This window comes from Typopeltis vanoorti, chromosome 5, assembly GCF_054136105.1.
Source record: "Typopeltis vanoorti isolate ZY-2024b chromosome 5, IOZ_Tvanoo_1.0, whole genome shotgun sequence".
In the NCBI taxonomy this organism is placed as follows: domain Eukaryota; kingdom Metazoa; phylum Arthropoda; class Arachnida; order Uropygi; family Thelyphonidae; genus Typopeltis; species Typopeltis vanoorti.
In genome coordinates, this window is record NC_143553.1 from 59,296,266 (window position 1) to 59,320,855 (window position 24,590).

Consider the following 24,590-nt stretch of genomic DNA (forward strand, 5'->3'; position numbering starts at 1 on the left):
CATTTAAAATATTTCTCCCTACAGTCAACTATCATTATATTAAATACCATTATGACAAACTCACTTACTGTAAAAACTACCAAAAAGTGCTTACCAGCCACTAACATGCATGGTACCATGGTATTATAAAGAAAATTACTATAGCAAACTACCACATATATATGGTAGTTCATCATCAAATTCCTGACATGTACCTTCAAGGGGTGTACAGGATATTATGATAGTACTACATGAAGAACTTACATCATTACTAACTTCCTATCAACAATTTTCCTCCAAATCAATCTGTTATCTCTCAAGATTCAACATTATCAGATCTTATATATCTGTCTTCTAAGGCACTTTTTACTGTATCAATCCACATATATCTTGGTCTTCTTCTGGGTCTTTTTCCTGCCAACCTGGCAGAGAACACGTGTTTTGTTAATCTTTCCTCTCCCATTCTGTTTAAGTTATCATGCCATCTGAGATTAGAAAAGGAGTTTGAAGTTGTCTGATGTGAGATAGAGGTTAAGAGGACAAATACACAATTAAGTCTTACTACCAACTAGGATCATCTGAAGAAGACTGTAAACTGTATGGACAGATAAATCTTGTGGATACAATAGAGAACTCTCATTGTGGCCAATTCCATTGGGAACATAGATTGGAGGGAGGAGAAAGCATGCAGAGACAAGGGAAAATAATTTTATAGAATTACTCGTATTGGTTAAAGATTCATGCTGCTTAAGGTAGCAGGTGACGGAAGGGACATGCATTAGAAAAACACTGGATCAAGTAATAGCATCTAAGAATGTTTATAAATATATTGACCACTATGCCTTCAACCGGTGTGAATGTTCACAAAGTTTGACTTGGAAAGTGGCAACATAAGAGCTTTGACACTCTCCAAGTCAAAAACAAAAGTCAAACACTCACAGGATTAATGTTAAATGATCATCATCAAATTCCTATGTACCCTTAGGGGGGGGGTATACAGGATAATTATGATAGTACTACATGAAAAAAAAAAGTTGCACCATTACTAACTTCCGATCAACAATTTTCTTCCAAATTATTCTCTTATTTGTCAAGACTCCAACATTATCAGATCTTATATTTCTGTCTTTCGAGGCACTTTTTACTGTATCAATCCATCTACATCTTGGTCTTTTTCCTACCAATCTGGCAAAGAACACTTGTTTTGCTAATCTTTCCTCTTCCATTCTATTTAAGATTAGCTCTAATAACACATTCCTGAATGCTAACAATGGCAAGTTCTTTTCTAATATCCTCATTGTTAATGTGATACTGCCATTGATGCCATCTGTTCACTCCATTAATCTTTCTCAAAACTCTCATATCAGAGGTCTCCAGTCTTTGGTCAAATGTTTTATTTCTAACTCAGCTTTCAGATCCATAAGTTAAAATTAGTATGAACATTGTCTTGTATACAGCTACGTTAGTGTTTTGACCAAGTTCTTTCTTATTCATCTGACTTCCAGCCTGTCTGTACTAACTTTACTATTTTCATATTTAATTTATCATCTTCACTAAAATTGTGCCTAAGTAGCTGAAATGTTTTACTTGTTCTATGGGTTCTCTATTCACGATGCAGTTGATGTTTTCAATGTTTCTGCCTATTTTCATTTTCTTTGTCTTGTTATTGCTGATTTCCATACCAAATTTATTACAACAGTTATTTAATTTAGTCAGGGAATATTGCAGACTTGCACTGGATTTATTTAAGAAGTATAACATCATTTGCATAAAGTAAAGAGCTGAGATTATCTGAAGGATCTGAAGCATATTCAATCAAAGGCTGTTTTCCTTTATTAGTGAAACTAAAAGAATGACATTTGTCTGTACAGAAGAACAAAGATGTGAAATCTGTGCAGAAGAGAACTATTGTCCTCCATCATTGCATGCAGTAATGTAGAACCTTGCAGTCCAAAACTTGCAAACTGTTTTGGACTGCCTACCAAGGAGAGACATACTGTACATCTTAGGAGACTTAAATGCAAAAGTGGGAAAGAGTATGAGAGTCAGGCCAGAGTGTGGCATGTTTGGTCTGGTTGAACGTAACACTCATGGTGAAAGACTGTTGGAATTTGCCTGTGCTAACAGATTAGTTATTACCAATACCTGCTTCCAGAAACATCCACGACGGACCTATACTTGGACATCCAACATTGATAGGTCAAGGCACCAGATTGATTACATCCTGGCTCTCCAGCGGTGGAAGACGAGCATCTCTGATGTGCATACTTGTCCTGGAGCAGATTGTGGTACTGACCATCAGCTGGTAAGAGCGAAAGTAAGACTAAGACTCCGAAGACTTCCAGGTCAAGCACATTCCACTAGATTGGATGTTAGAGTAATTCCTAGTGGATTCACAGAAGAAATATCAACTCGGCTGGATGATTTTTTGGAGACCAATGAGGAAATCTCATCAGAAATGCTTTGGGAAGGAGTCAAGATGATAATACAGGATACAGCGAAGATGTATCTCGGCCCAATAAGAAAACCAAGAGACCCATGGATATCAGATTCAACATGGGAACTAATCAAAAGAAGGCGGTTGGAAAAACAAAGAGACACAGGGACCAAAGAATACAAGAGATTACATAGAGAAATCAGAAGAGCCATCAAGCAGGATAAGGAAAAGTTCTATACTAATAAATGTGAAGAAATAGAATTCCAGATGAGAAGGCATAATTATAAAAGGATGTTTTATTTAGTTCGTGACTTAAAGCACAAGTTCAAGCCTAAATTGAATGTCATCAAAGACAGGAATGGATCATTACTAACAGAAGAGTTGGAAATCAAAAACAGATGGAAAGAATACTGTGAGGAACTGTACAGCAGAGTGGATAAAGAAAATGTGGAGTCCTCCTACCAAGAAAATTTTGATTTGGAACCTTCTCCACTTAGGCATGAAGTTGAAAGAGCAGTTAAGCAGCTCAACAGCAATAAGGCCCCAGGTGCAGATGAAATCCCAGCAGAATTAATTAAGGCCACAGGAGATGGAGGGATAAGAGTGTTTCATAGATTGATTACAAGGATATGGGAGACAGGATCATGGCCTAGAGACTGGAAGAAGTCAGTTTTCATACCACTACACAAGAAAGGTGATATGAAGGCATGCAAGAATTATAGAACTATTAGTTTGATATCTCATGCAAGCAAAATTTTATTAAAGATCATGCTAAATAGGATTGAAGCCAAAGTTGAGGCAGAGATGCCCGAGGAACAAGCAGGTTTTAGGAAAGGTAGGGGCACCAGAGGTCAGATCCTTTGCCTTAGACAGATCATAGAAAAATGTAAAGAATTCAGACTCCCTCTGGTAATGTGTTTCTTAGACTACTCTATAAAGCTTTTGACTATGTTGAGCATGTGAAACTGTGGGAAGTAATGAAAAGAATGGGTTTTCCTCAACACCCTATCAGGTTGATAGCCAACTTGTATAAGGAGCAAGAAGCCACAGTAAGAACAGGTGTTGGATTGACTGACTGGCTTCAAGTTGGAAAAGGAGTTAGGCAAGGATGTTTACTTTCTCCTCACTTGTTTAGTATATATGCAGAGGACATTATGCGTGAAGCATTGGATGAGCTCAAGACAGGAATTACGATAGGAGGTAGATTGATCAGTAATCTGAGGTATGCTGATGATACAGTACTCCTTTGTAATGACATGGAAGAACTAGGACTAATTCTTGACAAAGTTAACAAGATCAGTAATAACAGAGGACTTCAACTCAATTCTAGCAAGACAAAGATCATGGTTCTCAAAGGAAAAACAAACAGAGAAGCTCTTGAGAAACAAATGTATCTTAATGGAGAAAGAATTGAGGAAGTCAGCAAGTTTGAGTACCTTGGATCCATTATTAATGTGAAGAATTGCTGTTCAGAAGATGTCAGAAAAAGGTTAGGAATGGCTAAAACAACAGTCAGAGACCTGTCTAAAATCTGGAAGGATGGATCTATCTCCATGGGAACAAAGTTGAGGATTTTGGATGCAGTTGTTTTTCCAACAGCAACTTATGGATGCGAGACTTGGAACCTAAAGAAGTCAGATAAGAAACGGATATCTGCTTTTGAGATGTGGTGTTACAGAGGGCTGTTGAGGATATCATACACTGAAAGGCGTACAAATGAATGGGTGTTAGAAAGGATTAGTAGAACTTTAAGGCTCCTTAAGGATATTGACAGAAGAAAATTAAAATATTTTGGACACATAGAAAGGATGGAAGGAGGACTTCTCAGATCGCCATCCATCCATCAATGAGATGGATGGATGGCGTGTGTGGAGTGACTGATCTTCAGAGAGTTGAGGCTGCCAGAAGGGCAAACAACAGGACTACATGGCGAGGCCTAGTGTGGAACATCATCGAGCATCGGAGTGACCATATGGCATCTGTTGATAGATGCCCAGTGAACACAGTGAATGTAGAACCACTTCATCATCTAACAGCACCCAAATTATTACTTTCTGAAAAGCTATTTCTTGACTCTGCTGGGATTGTGAATATATCTTGATAATATAAACAAAGATCATTAGTTAAAATGAGGAGTGAAATACATAAAAGAACATCACCTCTTGCAGAAAGATAATCACTGAAAGTTTTAGGTTTCAATTTTTATGAGTATGTTTTTTTTTTTTTTAAATTCTGGTATAATGCCCACATGACTGGAACCTCTATTAAAACCCAATTAATAAACATACATTAGCTCAATAGCTTGACTAGTTTTGTTTGCTGACAGGTACACTTCTTTGGGAATGTGCTTATAAGATTAAATAGCTAGAGGCATATAATGTATAACATAAGCCATTATGTTATACATTATATGTATAATGTAATGTAATAACACAACAGATGACAATTAAAATAAGGGTGAATGTGTTAAAGTGCACATTAAGAAGTTGGTTTTATTGCAGCATGATGAGAATCAGCCAAGGTCTGTAAATTTCAGATTTTTGATGAATGAAGACCAAACTTTGTGCAGGATCTTGTCTTGGTTTGTATTGCATTGAGTCCGAGTGCATAGCATTTTATAAGCATCTTTAAATTTTCTGGCAAAACAGTTATGTTTAATATATGGCTTTTTGCCAAAGTACTGGATGGTTTTCTTTGGTTGTGGTTACAGCTAAACCAGATTTCTGTTTTCTTTTTTGACATTTTTAAAATGTTCTGATGTGGATTTCTCTCAGACACCTGCTTAACCACCATAACAAACATTGCCGTATCTCAAAGCTTCCAGTGAAAAGTGCTCCAAAAATGGAACTGACAGCACTCAAAAAATTATGTCAAAACAGCAACATTAGTGAATAAAGAAAATTCTACAGTTATCATGGATTCTGACATCCACAGTGGGTCTCTCTTGAGACCCATTGTGGATGTCAGAGATTCACCCACACCTAATCCGGTCAAACATTTACTTATCTCTTCTGGTGATACTGCATGTAGGAAAAACAATTATTCATCAAGAATGGCTTACACTATTGAAAGAACAAAGGAAATAGTAATAGAAGTACCAGACCTTTAGCAGGCTTAGTTGTTACTAACCCCTTCATAAATGTATCCACAGAAAAAACTTTGGAGTACTTGGAGATCTTTCCCACTATACAGACAGTACTTTCTTTCAGTGCAATGATAGGTATGTACTGGGGAAAGATACAAGGTCTTGTTCTGGACTCACTCCCATCTCCAATTTAGTTACCCTATTCATGGAATCCTCTGAAAAAAAAAATGTCATAGAAAGATATCCTCAGAAATCTTAAATTTGGCTATGATATGTTGATAATTTTATTGTCTAGTTACATTCAAACAGAGAACTGGAAGCATTATTCACCAACTTACACCATAGTATGATGTTCACCCTGCATTTTAAAACTGCAGGACAGTATCTTCCCTTGACATTCTCCTAGAAGACTCTGAAGATAAAAGACTGTTATTTAGCATACAGAAAATATACTAGCACTGGTAGATTTCTCCATGCTCACCACCCCTTGCAAAAGATGGGAATAATCAAAACTCTAAGGGACAGAGCATACAACACCTCCAGCAAAATAGAAAAGACAAATAAAGAACTTTGTTACCTCACTCACCGATTATCTTTCCCTTATAGGCTCAGGATGATTACCAGGATTTTGAAACCATTTCCCAAGACATCAATAAAGAAGCAAGACTTCAAAAGGTATGGTCACCCTGCCTTACATCTGCAATGTTATGGATAAAATTTCTTAGATTCTCTGAAGTCATGGCATAAAATGACTTTCACTCCACTACAAAATCTCCAGATTTTTACAGTCTCTGAAATCTCACCAATAAATGGAAGAAATGAGGTAGACTTTGGTCTTTATTTTACCTCATTTCTTCCACTTATTGTTTCTTGTGTGTGTTATTACAATTTTGACATTGTATTCCTGATGATGTCTCTTGACTGAGACAAAATATAGAAATTGATTAAACTTGTTGTTTAATTGTTTATTTTTTGTGCTGTAACTTATTTTATTCAAGTGCAGCATAAATGTAAACCAGTACCTAAGCCTAAATATTTGCTTACCATGGCTTATTTCCATTGGGAATATTTGTTGACATATCTGGAGTGAGAATAACAGAATCTATATTGGTGGTCACTAATTAGCTGGTAGGTTTCCAGTTGGTGAAGCAGTTGGCTGTTGATGAAGTTCTCCTTGATTTGTGAGAGAGCTGAAATGAGGGGAATTCCTAGTAGGGGTGAGTTCCAAATTTTTGTATAGGAGATGAGAAGGTTAAATATTTAAATTATAAATCAATGGCTAGAGTTTATTTAAAGAGTAACGTTGCTTAAAGGGTCATTTGGTTCAAATGGCCTGCTGCCAACTTTTTAGAGAGTGTAATGGTGTCTGAAATGTGTTGGGATAGTTTGATGGCTCACTTATCCCCCTTTTCTTGGGATGGGCTGAATTTGAGCGTATTTCCATGTTGTAGGATCAATACAGATGAGTATGATAGTTTGTCAAGATGATATAGGATAGGTGTTAATTTTGGAGCACAAGTTTTGAGTAGATCTGGGGAGATACCATCAGGATCCAAAGATTATTGCTATCCAAGCTGTTTGGGATTTTTCTGATGCCTTCTGTTGAAAGACCAGAAGATGCATAAGGGTGAGCTGTTTGTATTGTGGTAGGTGATTTGCCTTGATAATTCTTCTTTCTCCAACTATCCAGTATTTGGGAGAAGAAGAATGCTGTCAGGAAGTTAGCTTTATCTACTGGTAATGATACAATCTGAGTATGAGAGAAAGGTAGAAGTATGAGAGGGCAGAATTACATGTAATTAGGCTTTGCAAGGAGACCAGAAGGTCAGTAATGAGGTTTATATTACTGAGTCTAGAGTCTACAGAATCTCTTGTATATGATGCATTTGCTACATTGGCAAAACAACTAGAACTATCCTGATTAAACATAGGAGAACAAGAACCACATCACGTATCTAGATTATGTGGCCTTTGAACTTCTTATTATATCAGAATTTAGTATGGTGTAATAGCCGCACTTACTCATCAAAATCATCATAGACAAACTTTAATTTTGATATTATAGGAAGTTCAGAAAAACTTGTGAAGCCATCATTAACTCTTTCATATCTAATAAACATGATGGCTTCCACATTATGGACATGAAAGACTTAGTTGTTGGATGTTATTCATCTCTTATTTTTCACGGTATTACAACATGAATATAGTAAATCATTAGAAAAAGATATTTATTAAGGCTTATATTTCATTCGATTGCAAACCAGAATCTTCAGAACACATGTGCTTATTATAATACACAAGCAACAATGAGCATTGGAAACAGTTCAAATTATAACAGATAAAAGACCTAAAGTCCTAATTTGGCATCCTCTAATGTATAAATGGAATTTTTATTTTATTTTATTTATTTTATTTTTTATTTTTTACAGTAGTTGGATTGAAGGTGATCTTAAGAATCTTCCCAAAATTTTGACAGAATAATGCAGTTGTACTTCTTGAGGTTAGGAGAGTGTTTCATAGTCATTGTTGACTCTAAAAATAGTTTCTTCAACTTATGACTTCTGTATAGAACACTGGTTTTCTTCCATTTAATCCTGTGTGGTGGGTGGTCCAAAGCCTGATCTGCTAGTCCTGACTTGCCATAATAATGATGTTGGTAGCAAATGTATTTCTCGAGTTCTCCAAGGCTGATGTTAACAGATCTTCCTGTCTCTCCATAGTAAGCCATGTTACAGTCATGGGACAGAATGATATAATCACGTAATCACAAGAAAGATATTTATTTAACCAAATATTTCGGTCTGGAAATAGCAGACCATCGTCGGTGGTATTACAAGAACAGTTCTTGTAATACCACCGACGATGGTCTGCTATTTCCAGACCGAAATATTTGGTTAAATAAATATCTTTCTTGTGATTACGTGATTATATCATTCAGTCTTATGTCGCAAGTATCCTTAAAACAACAAAGTCATGGGACACTTCCTACACTCCAGGATGTGACATAGGATGGAGTTTGTTGTCTCTGTGGGTCTTTTATAACAAATAATGAAGTGCTTTGTAATTATGGCATGGCCTATAATGGACAGAGATGAAGATCTGTTAACATCCACCTCAGAGAACACAAGAAATATATTCTCAGCTATCATTATGGCATGTCAAGATTGGCCAACCATGCTTTTGACATTCCATCACACAAGATTAGATTGAAGAAAACTAGTGTATTCTACAGAAGTGGTTACAAGTTAGTCTATTTTTAGAGTTGGCAACAGCAACTATGAAATACTCTCCTAACCTGTAGAAAAAAAAAAACTTGGATTTATACATACATTAGAGTGTGCCGAATTAGGACTTGAGGTTTTTGTCTGTTAAAATTTAAATTGTTTCCTATGCTTATTGTTGCTTGTTTGTTATAAAAGTAGTTGTGCTCTGAAGACACTGGTTTGAAATCCAGCAAAATATACACCAGTTAATAAATAACTTTATTTATGATTTATTATTTTGTGTTGTGTAATAACATAAAAAATATGAGATGATGTCCTCAAGATTTCAAGAATTCGAGCTGCTATTGTCAGGCCTCATTCCCTGCCATTACTCTGTAAATATCCAGTCAACCAACACAGTATCAATTACAGCCGGTCCCTGAGTTATGGACGACCTGACTTACAGCATTCCATACTTAGGAACAGGCTTCCAAGACTCCCCATAGGAATAACTAAATCAGTGGTTCTCAAACTGTGCATCATGAAATATTCCAATGTTTTCACTGAAATAACCATACCAACTGTGCACTGCAACTGTTAGGTAGGCCTATGTTCTTACTTTGGGCACTGTGAACCGAAAAAGTTTGGGACCCACTGAATTAAATAATTAAATTAATATGCATGTATGAGTTTGTTTTTATGTTCTGTTTGTTTGAATTAAAAGAAAGAGCACAATAGTTTCTATAACTTATTACAGTATAGGGGTATTATTATTATTATTATCATTATCATTACAGTATTACACTGTATTATTATTATTGCTACACATGAGCCATTATAGTATCATTATTATTGCCGTATATGCGCTATTCATCAGGGATCTGAGTTACATACAAATCCGACCTAAAGACGTTCTCAGGAACATATCTCATTCATAACCTGGGGACTGCCTGTATATAAGTGCCCAGGATATATACCAAGGGATTCTGTGAGGCAAGAGAATGTCTTACAGCTGTATAACCATTGAACAGATTATTCATTACTAACTTCTGATTAGTTAACGACTTCAGGTTTGTAAAGATGTCCAGCTCCTCAACTTACCACAAATAAGCAAATGCCAACCATACATTTCTAACTTCGGTGGGAATTTTTTAAAGCAATTTATTTAAGTTTTATATGAAGGGTTAGTGAACAGAATTCTTGTAATTTACTCATGTTTTAATCTTGTGTGTCTGTGCACGCACGCGCGCGCGCACACACACTCTCTCTCTCTCTCTCTCCTTAAGACAGCCTCAGTACAGAAGCTGAAATGTTTATTTTAATTGTTTACTATTGTTGCTGAAATGTTTATTTTAATTGTTTACTATTGTTACTGAAATGTTATTATTCTGATGGTAATTGAATCTACAAGTCTTTTATGGTGAATGTTGTATATCATCCAACTTTTGGAGAGAATACACTTATGAGCCAGAATATTATAACCACTTATCTAGTTAGCATGTTGGGCCTCCTTTGTCCAAAAGAATCGCTTGCATCCATCTTGGCATTGACTCCACCACATCCTGAGGTATTCTGGACCATCTAAACAGAATAATGTCAGCAACCAAGCAAGCACTGGCATCAATTGCCAGTGCTTGCTTGGTTGGAATGCATTCCACATGATCCCACAGATGTTTGATGAGATTCAAATCAGAAAAAATAGGTAGCCACATTGTAAGAATTAGAAGTGAAGGTGTGTTGTTCAGTGGGGGGGGGGGGGTATGAGAGGACTCGGTGATATCCATGAGAACAATCCCCATATGAGCATACAGTCATCACTAGCCTATTTCCTGCGAACTGTTTGGTCTGGTTAGCCAGAAACAGACTGGGTGGTCTTAATATTTTGACTCAGTATCGTAAGTGTGTGTGTGTGTACAGTGATACCTCGGCTAACTGATGAGTGACCCTGCTAACGAAGATTTTTTTTGCTGTTTTTCGGACTCTGCTAATGAATTTGGATTAGGCTAACGAATGTTTTAGTGGATGCGCGTGCTAACATAAAGTAGAAAACATGTACGGTGAGCCATTCCAGGAGCTTATCTTTTCCATCTGTATGTGTGTGACAAAGAAATAAATGAGCTGACCACATCACATAGGAGAGATCCACCAACCCAACTGGGTTGTTTATGTTCGAGACAGCGAGAAGTGAGATGCCTCATACCAATGTCAGTACGGTGCACGCTCCGTGTGGCTGTGAATGCGAGAGGTAAGTGTGATAGCATTTATTCTTTACTTGGCTAAATTCTACTATGGGAGATTAATTTATAATTAGTAAATTCTATTCTTATCTAATTAAATAAATAATATGCTATATGTCATATTTCTTTTATATTTTTCAGAAAAAAAATTTTCTTCACAATGGGTCCAAAAAAAGTAAGCGACAAACCCAAGGGAAGTAGAAAGTTGCTCACAATTGAGCAAAAGAAAGAAATAATTTCAGCATATGAAAGAGGAGTCAGAATTGTGGATTTAGCAGTCAAGCATGGCATGGCATCATCATCATCAATAGTTACAATTTTGAAGAAGGAGGAGATTAAGGCAGCTTCAGTTGCAGCTGGTGTGAAGACCTTGGCCTCTCAATCCCAAAGAAGTTCTGTTAATGAAGAAATGGAAAAGTTTCTGATGATCTGGAAAAATGAGAATCAAATGACTGGTGACACTATGACTCAAGAGATGATCTGCAGCAAAGCCAGAATGATTTATGAAAATTTGAAGAAAAATGTGGCAGGACACAGTACAGCAGAGGCAGAGGATGGTTTGAGAAGTTCAAGAGAAGGTCAGGGATCCATAGTGTAATTAGACATGGAGAAGGAGCCAGTGCAAATAAAGAGGAGGCTGAGAAGTTTGTTAGAGAATTTCAGGAGTGGACTATCATTCATGGATACAAGCCAGAACAAGTGTTTAATTGTGATGAAACTGGGTTGTTCTGGAAGTGTATGCCAGGGTACAAACTTATGAAATATAGAATAACTCTTTTATTTTGTGCTAATGCAAATGGTGATCTCAAAATTAAACCACTGTTGGTCTACCACTCTGAGACACCAAGAATTTTCAGAAAGGAGAATGTTTGCAAGCCCATGCTTAGTGTTTATTGGAAATCAAACACCAAGGCATAGGTAACAAGAAGCATATTCACAGAGTGTATCGTGGAGGTGTTTGGGCCCATGGTGAAAAAGTACCTGATAGAAGAAAACTTGCCTGAAAAGACTGTGCTTCTTCTGGACAATGTTCCAGGGCATCCACCTGGCTTGGAAGAAGATTTGGAGGCAGAATTTAACTTCATCAAGATAAAATTTCTTCCTGCAAACACCACATCTATTTTGCAACCCATAGACCAACAGGTCATATCAAACTTTAAGAAACTGTTTACAAAACACATATTCCAAAGATGTTCTGATGCAACTTCATTTAACAGTTTGACTCTGGGGGAATTCTGGAAGGGTCATTATTATATCCTTCATGCTATTCAAGTCATTGCCATGGCATGGGATGAAGTGTCAGTTAGGACACTTAATGCTGCCTGGAAAAGGTTATGGCCAGACTGCTGCAAGATAAGAAATGCTGTTTCCAGTGTTCAAGATGCTGCTTGGGAACTTGCTGCTGAAAATGCTGACATTGTAGATAAGATAGTCTCCTTGGGCAAAGCATTACATTTGGAGGTAAATGAAGAAGAATTAGTTGAAGAACACTCAAAAGATCTGACAACAGAAGATCTTGAAAAGTTGAAAAAGCAACTGAATCAGGAAAGAGACAAGGAAGATAGAGAGTGCTCATCAGAGGAGGAGGAGGACAGCAATAGAAAGGGAAGAATGCCAACAGGTGACATTAAAAAAATGCTGCACTACTAGGAAGAGTTTGTCTTTGGCTACAAAGTGGCATCCCAACAAAGATGAAATGAACAGACTTTGCACCTTGGTTGAAGACAAGTGTCTGAATCACTTTAAAAACATTCTGAAAAAAAGAGAAGTTCAATCAACTTTGGACAGATTTTTGACTTCTCCTTTAGCAAAGAGACAGAAGCCAGCTACTGAAGAAGAGGAGACTTACCTTGAATAAACTTTGAAAATTTGGAAGAAGAATAGTAAAAACATTGCATACATATTTTCAGTTTAATGAAGTGTATATAATAGTGTAAAGATCATCAGTTTTTCATTCTACTTTCCATTCTCCTTCATCTAATTGGGTAGCTGTTCATCTCAGCATTTGGTGAGTTTTTGCCCTTTTATAGTGTGCTTTTTACTATTTTATAAAACTTATCTTTAAATAGTAGGCAGCATCCAGAACGAATTAAACGATTTTCTATAGAAACCTACGGGAAATCGTGTTTCGGCCAACGAATGTTATTCTGGAATGAATTATCTTCTTTATATATTACAGTGAGGTATCAACTGTAATATATACACAAAACATTAAGACCACACAGCCTGTTATATATGTATGTGCATGTGTGTATATATACAGGGTGTTCGGGATAAATTTGACATATTTATAATTAATTATATTTTTTCCGTAAGTTACATGTATTAACACACACTTCTCTTCATTTAAAAGTTTGGACCCTTCTTCATTCATATACAAGATGTCAGAAAGGATGGATAGCTGGAACCCACCTGAATCATGGAAGAGAATAACTTGTATCATGATGATTCGTGCCCGCCATCAAAATAAGGATATTACGACTGCTGCCCAATGCTCCCTGAATACAGTAAAAACAATCAGGCATGAACTAGAGACTTGCAATGGTGACTACGAGGATGTAGCAAGAAGAAAGATCCCTAGCAGACGATCTGATTGCGTTCGTACAGCAGAATTCCTCGCAAATCTGCAGGAACAGGTGTTGAAGAACCCTGGCATTGGAATTCGGGCTTTGTTCGTGGAGTTGCTAACTGTAGTCAAGCCCTGGATAACAAGGGTAGCCAATGGTAGGCCGTATGTATGGCAGCAGGATTCGGCCCCTTGCCACACCTCTGGGAAAAGTCAAAAATGGTTGTCTGAAAATTTCTACGACTTCACCAGTCCAAATGTTTGGCCTCCAAACTCCCCAGACCTTAACCCCATGGATTATTTTGTATGGGGCGCAGTTGAAAAAGACACCAATCGCACTTCCAGTAATACAAAAGCCCAGTTAATGGATAAACTTAAAACAGTTTTTGCGGCCCTTCCCAGGGAGACTGTAGCATCAGCTTGTTCGAGGTTCCGAAGCAGAATTGAAGCTGTGATCGATGCTAATGGTGGTTATTTTGAGTAAATCTTGTTGATAGTATTGTAATTAACTCTGCCTGTAATGTTTTTTGTCAATTCATTAAATTTAATAGATACAAAGAAGATTTTCTTTTTCCTTACGAAACTGTCAAATTTATCCCGAACACCCTGTATATATTTGCTTTCATTCATAATCAGCTTGCTACATTCATTTTTTTCCATGTGCAGTATGGATTAATGTAATTTTGTTCTCCAGATTATCTGCAGATATTAGTTATATTAAGTATTTCTGATTAATAAACTTTTAATAAATGAACATTGGTAGTAAAAATATATATATATATATATATATATTATTTTTTTTTTTTTTCAGTGAGTAAAATGAAAACTAATGATTCAAAAAATAACAATGGAAAGATTACAGAGAGAAGACTGGATATTAGAAGATCACTAAAAAAAAAGAAGAAAGAAAAAGAGGAACTTAAGAAATCAGCAGAAGACACTAGCTCAATTCGTTCTGACTTAACTGGCAGTCGATCATCTCTTGCTAGTAGTGAAACTGGTGCTCTTCTTCTTTGCAAAAATATACCATCTCGAGAGGTAAGAGAATGTACATGGAAAAGTAGACATATAAAAATATAGAGATACACCAAATAATCCCCAGATTCAGATTGTTTGTATCACTGCCTTGGATACATGAATCACAGAAAAATGTAATTTTTAGTATTTTAGTGATATTCATAATAATGTAAAGCTTGCAATATACAGTTTTATTGGGGGGGGGCTTTTTCTTTCTCTTCTTTGAGTTGTCATTTGGCATCTGCTTATAAACAAGAAGAAGAAAAAACCTAATATTGCCAAATGGGAACAGTTAACTCATCCTCAGTTTAAGTCTTATAAACACAGTTGACCCTTCAACAACATGGGAGTTGGGCGTGTGGGGTGCTGATCCCCCCGTGCAGTCGAAAATCCACATATACGAGGGTGGTCTGAAAAGTTCTCGGCCTCGCCCATAGATGACAACACTGTCGGCAAGATTTTTTTTTCTAATTTGGTACATCTGTCACAAGCATCCATGTGAAATTGCAAATCATTCTATCAAGTAGATTGTTTTATACAACTGTCTGAAGCAAAAGTGGTGTCTGTATCCCTTGAAATGGATAAAATTGAGTATCGTGCAGTTGTGAAACTCGCTGGTCAGCATTTTTCTTCAAATCGGGAGGTCCGCTGTAGAGGGATATTTTGCAGATCTTACTGAGAACCACTACAGGGATTGGATAATGGCACTGGAGCATCGCTGGAATACATGTTGGAAGTTTATTTTCCACTTGGTTAGACTATAATGAATTTAGTTTAATCCTTTACCCAAGTGTAGGCAAACAAAGTTTTTGCACCTGAAGTAGTTCAGGACTGAGGCAACTTGTAGCAAAGGTGGACCAAGATCGCATCACTCCTTGTCTCAGTATCTCCCATAATGCAAAGCACATCTCCTTGCAGACATGTATAATGCTATGCATTAAGGGAAATGGCACTACTCAGACCGGTTTCGACTTTTATTGAGGTCTCATCAGTGGGAGGCAGACCCAGAAGTGGTGATACTAAGGCAGAAACAATGGAGAGGTCATATTTACTTATACAAGTTGCCAAAAGGTGTACCACCTTATTATTAATTTACTCTAAATTTAGAGAAAGATGTTGGAAGCTTATTTTCCACTTGGTAAACTTCCAACATCTTTCTCTAAATCCAGACTAAATTAATAATAAGGTTGTACACCTTTTGGCAACTCATATATATATATATGTAAATATATATATCCATTGCTTCTGCCTTAGTATCACCACTTCTGGGTCTGCCTCCCACTGACCAGACCTTAATAAAGGTCGAAACCGGTCTGAGTAGTGGCCCTTCCCTTAATGCATAGTATTATATATGTCCGCAAGGAGATGTGCTTTGCATTATGGAAGATACTGAGACAAGAAGTGATGAGAACTTGGTCCACCTTTGCTATGAGTTGCCCCAGTCCTGAACTACTTCGGGCGCAAACTTTGTTTGCCTGCACTTGAGTAAAGGATTAAACCAAATTTATTATAGCTGGAATAAATGTGTTAGTCTTAAGAGAGATTATGTTGAAAAATTAAAATAATTTTAAAATTATAAATTCGTTTTTTCATTGTTAGGCTGAGAACTTTTCAGACCACCATGGTAACTTTTGATTCCCCAAAAAGTTAACTACTGATAGCCTACTGTTGACTGGAAGCCTTACTGATAACATAAACAGTCAATTAACACATATTTTGTATATTATATGTATTATATTCTTATAATAAATCAAGCTAGAGAAAAGAAAATGTTATTAAGAAAATCATAAGGAAGTGAAAATACATTTACAGTACTGTACTGTATTTATCAATACCGTAAGTTTATGTTGTCAGTTTACAACATGAAGTGTATGTCTCTCAGTACCTACATCGATATTGTGTTATATGATACAAAACACTGTAGATGTTATACGTATTATTAACACTAGATATCAAAAATGCAAAGATAATGTGAAAAAGAAATTATTCATATTTATTTACAGGTATAATGATTCATGCATTAATAACAAATAAGCAGCAATATGATTACTTCATTGTAGCCTAGTGCAATCCATATGATTGCTTCATTGTAGCCTAGCCTATACACCAATGAATGAATTGTTATAAATTTTTTATGCTAATTAATAATGTTAATTTTATGCAGTTTATTTACATTTCTCTCTACTAATGGTGCCATGTACAATCTGTAAGTGTTTGTGTGCATAAGTTTTTATAAATTTTAACTTTTGATAATAGATTTTTGCATACTTGGTGGTAGTAAATGATAAAATAGACTAGTATCTACGTATATTTGATGCATTCACGACATACCTTTGACAGTTCTTAATTTTTTCGATATTTCTATGCAGGTCATCTGTGAGTTTTTTCAAATTGTTGCAAATCTCCAAAAAATTTTCCAATGTATTTATTCAAAAAATCCGCATATAGGTAGACCCATGTGGTTTAAACCTGTGTTCTTCAAGGGTCAACTGTATTCCTCTTCCTTAGATAAAGTTCTAACCCAGGTCTTTGGACACAGGTGTCATCCACTTAAAGTTTTTCCATTTAGAAATTAAACTTGCCAAGAAATCGTAGTCTTGTTTACTTTATCCAAGTGTGTAAGCAAACAGTTTGCATGTGAAGTATCTTCACAACTAGGCTAGTTGTATACAGAGGCTGATGACTTCACATCAGTTGCCAAAATATTCCATGCAAAGCACACTTCCTTTCAGAAGTGTGTATTGCTATGCATTATGGGAAGGGTCACTATCCAGACCAATTTTGGCCTTTATTGATCATCACTGGGAGTTAGACCCTGAAGAGCTTTCAAGATTGCATTAACACTGAATTAATACATTTTCCATGTACAAGTAGAAAAAAGATGTATCATGTCATTGTCCTGATACTCTCAATCAGAGATAGTTGTAGAAAGTTTTTCCACTTGGTCAGAAATTAAATTAAACTTGCCAAGAAACTGTTTTTGTGTTGACCTTTGAGACTTCAACTGAGGTCTCAAATAAAGATGGAAATTGGTCTGGTAAGTGACCCTTCCCATAATGTATAATCTCAATGTGTCCATAAATGGGGGGACTGTTGAAGTGATCTCATTCACTGCATTTAATTTGATTCTTGCCTATGGTATATTTTTTACTGATGTGGCCTTTATTGGAGCCCTTCATGATGCCTTGCTCTGGAGGCATCTATTGAAGTTCTTGCTTGTGGAGGTTGATGCTTGGTTTGGCTTGGTCGTGGGTTTTTGCCTACCACTGGGTGGAGCTGAGGCCTCCACAGGTTTTGTCAGGGAGAACCACAACTTAGTTTAATGGAGTAAAGGGAGTCAAAAAAATCCTTTTAGGTCACTTATTGAGGTTAGAGTGATCTGATGGATTGCCTAGTTTTTGGAGACAATCCTTTACTTATATAGGACTTGCTTCCTGGGAAATAGAGCCGTTCTGCCTTGTCGGTAGGTTTTTCCTTGTCACTGGGTGAAGCCACTGCTGAGTTTCCTGCCCTGGAGTAATTTAGGCCAGGGACAAGGGAGAAAAAAAAAAAGAAACAAAAATCCAAGGTCGAACTAAAGCAATTAAATATCAAATGTAGAATTGCTATTTACTATTTAATTTATGGTAGCAATTGCAGATAACAAATGTTATTACAGCATTATTTGCACATTTTATTGTTAATTACAATCCATAGCAATCATTAACAGTTTCCTTGAAGCATGTGTTAATTAAACAAGCCCTAAAGTACAAGCCATTAGGAAAAAGAAAACCGGGACGTCCTCTTAAAAGATTCAACGATGACTTCTAAGGCCGGAACAGGCCATGCTAGGCCTAAATCCTCAATATGCATGATGATGATGATGATGCGTTAATTAAAAAAAAAAAAAAAAAGACATGCATCAATATAACAGTATAGACTGTGACATTTTTATTATGTTATTTGTGCATCTTAGAGTATATTTGCCTCTGAACACTGTACCTGCATTGCAAATATAAAATTATTAGATATTTAAATTTCTTTTAAAAAATATTACTACATTATCTTAATATTTAATTATGCCTGAATAAGCTAAAAAGAAAACAGTGGCATATTGATCCAGTTTAAATAAATTCCTAAACACAGCAGTAACTAATAACTAAAAGCAATTCATGCAGATAAAACTTTATCATTGTACAATGATAAAGTTTTTTTGCTTTGAATTGACCCATTTTAACTTAATATTTTATAACAGTTTCTTCTGAGAAATCAGCTGAGCTCAGCTTAACAATATTTATAGATTCACATGTTAATAATAAAAAGTTATTTTAACAGTACAGTAGTATGTGCTTTCTTCCTTTCCAAAGGGCATTACTTAAGAATGATCTCTTATTATTATTATTATTATTATTGTTATATGCCATTTCTACAACTTGTTTAAGGACAGAAACATTTGTTTCTTAATTGCATCTGTGCTTTCTGGCCATTTGGCTTGTTTTGGGAGAAAAGCTCACATTTCCAGGTAAAAATTTTGCTATCACTATGTGAGACTGGCTAACTCACATTTAGTTGAAAAGGCCCACATGAAGATTCCTTGCTTCATAACAAGAATTCAATAGGTCTTTTCCAGTTGACAAATGTGTTATGTTAATATATGCAATAGAGCTACTAGAAACACTGTACGATGTTTCAGAATAAACAAGAACTTATGTTTCTGAGATAAAATATCCATAATGTCACTGAAATTTGCACACACAAAACATACAGTACATATTTACTTGACAATAAAATGGTCACTTAAAGATCAAAACCAGATAATTGGAAGAAGAACTTACATAGACTTTAAGGAACACATAGGACATCTGATCTAATGTCCATTCCTTATCTCTTTGTGGTATAGTTTTGGAGGGTTGACTGATAGTTTGGGACTTAGCTGATCTGGATGTTTATATTATGAATCACTGCTATGAACAAAATATTCATTGCAGAGTTTTGTAGTATAAACCACACTACAGCAACAAAATAAATAAATGCTTCATTTAGCTACTAATATTTTACTTTATTTCCAACTTATCTTCAGAGCACAAATTACAACTGTTGGTAAAACACACATACTGAACTAATTTGTTGAAACATTTCAGATTGTTACTGAAAGGAACTATTGTACTGTCATGGTACTCTAGAGGCTGGACAAAAGGAAGTTAATTCATAGAGGTCAGGCTGATTGTTTTACAGATCTTTGGCAGATTAATGCAGCCATAATTATTGAGGTTATGGAGTATTTCATATCTGATCAGATCTGTAATGGCTTCATTGTAATAGAGTTGTCTTTTTCCATTTAATCCTGTGTGAAGGATTATCCAGATCATGGTCTGCAATTCTTGATTTGTATACTGTTAATAGAATGTAGGTTTGTGTTCTTCAAAGTGAATAAAGAACTCAAAATGGTGAAGTCTGACTAAAATATGCTAAGTTACAGGCACATGGAATTTGTACATCCCAGGATGTGCAAGAGGATGAACCTGATCCCTCAAAGAACAGGCAGAGATTGCTAGTTGGGTATGTGGTTTAAAAGTGGCATGGAGATTATATTTATGAAGGACTTGAGCTATCTTTTCTGATGTATTCAGGATCTCAGTGATAGGAAGTTTTCTTGTGGTTATTTCAGGTGTGGGTAAGATGAAAAAATGCAGTGTTGCAATGTTGACAGAGTTCTTGCCAAAAAAATTAGTTATTTCTAATGAAATGACATTTAATCAAATATTTGGGCAATAGTGATCAGTGGAGGTGGGGAAGGAGTAACTATAGCATTCAACACTTAAACATGAGGATAAGCTTCTTGATCGGCAGCCACTCTCTAGTGTGTTGTAGGTAAATTTCAAAATGGGAATTGCAAAATGAGACTTGCTTGAGCATATGGTCCTGCAAAAGTTTCACTAAGGAAGTAGGAGTTTTTTTTTTTTTTTTTTTGAATCAGAGAGAGAGCAAAGCTGGCATAAAGAAAAAACTGGTTCTTGTTAGAGATGTCAACAGCACAAAAAAAATACCAAACATGTAGAAATGTTTCAGAAAAATCTGGAGAAAAGAACAAAGCTAATAATAATGATAAGTACCTGAATTTTTATTCAGAACTTGAACTTAATCATTACTAATATTGTGTTCCAGCATAAGGAGATGTGGACAAATTCTCATGGAAAAAACATACAAGAAATAAGAAATGACTTATTTACTCTGTTATTGTTGATAATGATATCTTTTTTTTGTGATTCAAGATAGAAGATTATATGGGGAATTTGAAATAGGAATTGAACACTATTTCATTTTGAGGTCAGAGTTGAACTATATACTTGAATATTTAAACATTGTTAAAGAAAAAATAAAAACCCAAACCTTCTGAAGAAACTGTTTATTGCTTTCAGCCTTGGAGGCATTGTGGTGAAGTATGTAAGGAATCAGAATTTCATGGTGATCCAAAAAGTTAAAAGAAACAATCCTGGAAAAGAAGAAAGAATGTTAAAAGTTCCTAGCAAGTGAGTCAGCATGTTCTCTGAGATAGCCTAGTTTTCATACATTTTTCTCTATATTATATGTAAAAGTAGCTAAACAAGTCATGACAGTGGCAGATTTTCTGGAAGCTATTCTGGATGTCTGGAGTAATTACTTTAAAGGATTATTAAATGAGGTAAAATATTCAAGAGGACTGCAGTCAGGTGCATAGACAATAGTTGCAGTTGAAAAACTCATCAGAAACTTGAAATGTGGAAGGATTGCTGAAGTAGATGACATTTAGTGACTACTGTGGCTGTAAAATAATTCATCACACCTGGTCAAATGGTTGAATTCTGGATGATTGGGATAGCATCCACACACACACACACACACACACACATATATATATATATATATATATATATATAAAGGAAATAAAATTAAATCCGACAGTTCATGAGACAATATATAGCATAATACATAGTCTATATTTAGGTTGGAAGTTAATATTTTAAGTTGCATTGAAGGAGACGAGAGAAAATAGTTTAATGTAAAATCAGGTGTAAGACAAAAGTATACACTGTCTCTATTCTTATCATCTCTCAGCTCTTGACTTTATGCAGATGACATTACACTCTTAAATAAATTTAGTACAGGTCTTCAGAATACTTTAACTAAATTGAATAACTGCTGAAACAAATTCATCAAGAATGATGAATTCACCAATAAAAAAATGTGAAACTGAAATTAAGGAATGTGAAAAGCATAAATATTCCTTCAGTATCTATGTCCATATCCCATCCAGTTCCACTGCTGTATTTGAGTCTATCTTTTAATACTGCTAACTCATCTATTTCAGTTCTTTTTATGTTGGGCCTGTACACGAGAGGTTTGGTTGATCAACCTATAGTACATTAGTACCATATATGGGTAGTGAGTTGGGAAAGGAGAAACTTATTCACATTTGATTTAAAAGCCTGTATATCATATTTCAGGAGGAAGACTTTTCCACAGTACAGCAGTAGCAGGGATGAAGGAGGAGGAAAAGACATTTGTTCTATGGGTTTCAAGGTGCACTGTGAAAGGATGTTGGGTGGCAGCTGTACATGTTCCAATGAGCTTAATACTAAGTGGGGGAATTATTGATGCTATTTCAGATGAACATTTGCCATGGAAGTGTTTATAGAATACACAATTTAAATTTTTTTTTTTTTTTTTATACTGCTATGTATACTGCATAGCAGTATACATGTCTGCTTTGCATTATGGGAGATACTGAGACAAGGAGTGATGAGAGCTTGGTCCACCTTTGCTACGAGTTGCCAAAGGATGTACTACCTTACCTCAGTCCTGAAGATATTTTCAGGTACAAACTTTGTTTGCTTACACTTAGATAAAGGATTAAACTAAATTTATTATAGTCTAACCAAGTGCAAAATAAACTTCCAACATCTTTCTCAAAATCCAGAGTAATTGGCAACTCGTATAGGTAAATATGACCTCTCCATTGCTTCTGCCTTAGTATCACCACCCTGGGTTTGCCTCCCACTGACGAGACCTCAATAAAGGTTGAAACCGGTCAGGGTAGCGGCCCTTCCCTTAATGCATAGCAGTATACATGTCTGCAAGGAGATGTGCTTTGCATTATGGGAGATACTGAGACAAGGAGTGATGAGAGCTTGGTCCACCTTTGCTACAAGTTGCCAAGGCATGTACCACCTTACCTCAGTCCTGAAGATATTTTCAGGTGCAAACTTTGTTTGCTTACACTTGGATAAAGGATTAAACCAAATTTATTATTATTATTAATACACAAATTGCAGAGTCTAAACGTCTGTGTGAAAGTGAGGGGAGTGAGTTGGTAAGAGATGGGTCAGTTATCAATCTAATTGCTCTTCTCTGTATTGAGTCAAGCATTTTGAGGGAGATTTTAGGAGCCCCACTCCAAATGTGAGAGCAGTATTGAATAGCTGGGTGGATTTGTGATTTGTATAAGGTTAATCTTTAAAGGTACCCATGGCATAACTGTAAAAATTAATTTAACATGGTAACCACAGTAATTGACTTGAATGAAATAAAGGTACAAATATTTCATACTGAAATTAACAGTACATCATCATTGTAGAACAAACAGTTTAAAAAGGAATGGAATACAAAGTACAGAACAGTTGGTGGATTACCAATTAAAATTGTTGCCATGTGCTAGAAAATTAATATTAATGAAATATTATTAAATAATTCTTAAAAGCTACTTCTTTGATGGTTACATAAGATAAGAATCTCCCAAACTTTTGGGAGAGAGAGACAATCATTTCAATTCAAATTTGGGCAATGTAAAAGGGCTTCGCAACTTTCTTTGAAAAGGCGTTCATATTTAAACTTGCATCTGTGGAGAAGACAAGCTTTATCCCACTGGATATTGTGTTTAGCACCAATACTATGTTGTGCCAGACCAGACTTTTGAGGTTTCATGTATTTGATGTAATACTGATGTTCCTTCATTCTTTTTTCCACAGAATGGCCTGTTTGTCCAAAGTGTGTTAAATTACATTCACACAGTATCTGGTAAATGGCAGCTAATGATAGAGGCGCCAATTTGTCTTTTGTAGATGGCAATGAGTGAGAAATTTTGTTGATTGGAAAATATGTGGGAATGAGATGATACTTCTTCAAAATTCTGCCAATAGGTTCTGAGATGCCTGAAATATAAGGGAACTTACTACATTACTACAACAGATCAATAGCCTTCACCCAAGCATTCATTTCACCATGGAAAAAGAAAAGGATGGTAGTTTACCATTCTTGGACATCCTCCTTACACACACATCCTTGTCTGACACCAGATTTAACATTAAACCATCTTCCTGTACTTCCTTCAATTCTAACTGCTGACTTACAACTCCTGGTGTGAGACAAGGATGTACATTATACCCTCTGTTATTCATTATCTATATGGATCACATTATGAAGGAAAGTGGTATTAAATATGATATCAAAATTGGAGATGTTAATATCAGCTCTTTGCTTTATGCAGATGATGTTATACTTCTAAATAAATCTGCTACAAGTCTGCAAGATTCTCTGACTAAATTGAATAGCTGTTGCAATAGATATGGTATGAAGGTCAGCAATAAAAAGACAAAGGCAATGAAAATAGGCAGCATCATTGAAAATGTCAACTGTATTGTGAATGGAGAACCTGTGGAACAAATAAGATATTTCTGCTAATTAGGCAGGATTTTTAGTGAAGATGGTAAATTAAATATAGAAATAGACAACAGAATCAGCAAAGCTGGTATGGTGGGAAGTCAATTGAATAAATTCATTTGGAATAATTGAGAAATTAGTCGGAACACTAAATTAGCTGTATACAAGTCTGTGTTCAAACCAGTTTTAACTTATGGATCTAAGAGTTGGGTCAGAAGTAAAACACTTGACCAAAGACTAGGGACCGCAGATATGAGAGTCCTGAGAAAGATTAGAGGCGTGAACAGATGGCATCAATGGCAATATCATATCAAAAATGAGGATATTAGGAAAGAACTTGACATTGTCAGCATCCAGGAATGTGTTAGCAGTGCTAATCTCAGGTGGTATG

The 24,590-nt window shown here is 35.8% G+C and overlaps 1 protein-coding gene across 1 annotated transcript in view; it reads left to right on the plus strand.

Annotated features, from left to right (window-relative positions):
• Positions 1 to 24,590, plus strand: part of LOC150106453 (regulator of G protein signaling loco-like) — a 292,774-nt gene that overhangs the window by 166,205 nt on the left and 101,979 nt on the right. Inside the window, exon 10 of the mRNA XM_090393006.1 lies at positions 14,319 to 14,545. Within this exon, the coding sequence (XP_090249132.1) occupies positions 14,319 to 14,545 (227 nt within the window). The remainder of the gene's footprint in view (positions 1 to 14,318; positions 14,546 to 24,590) is intronic.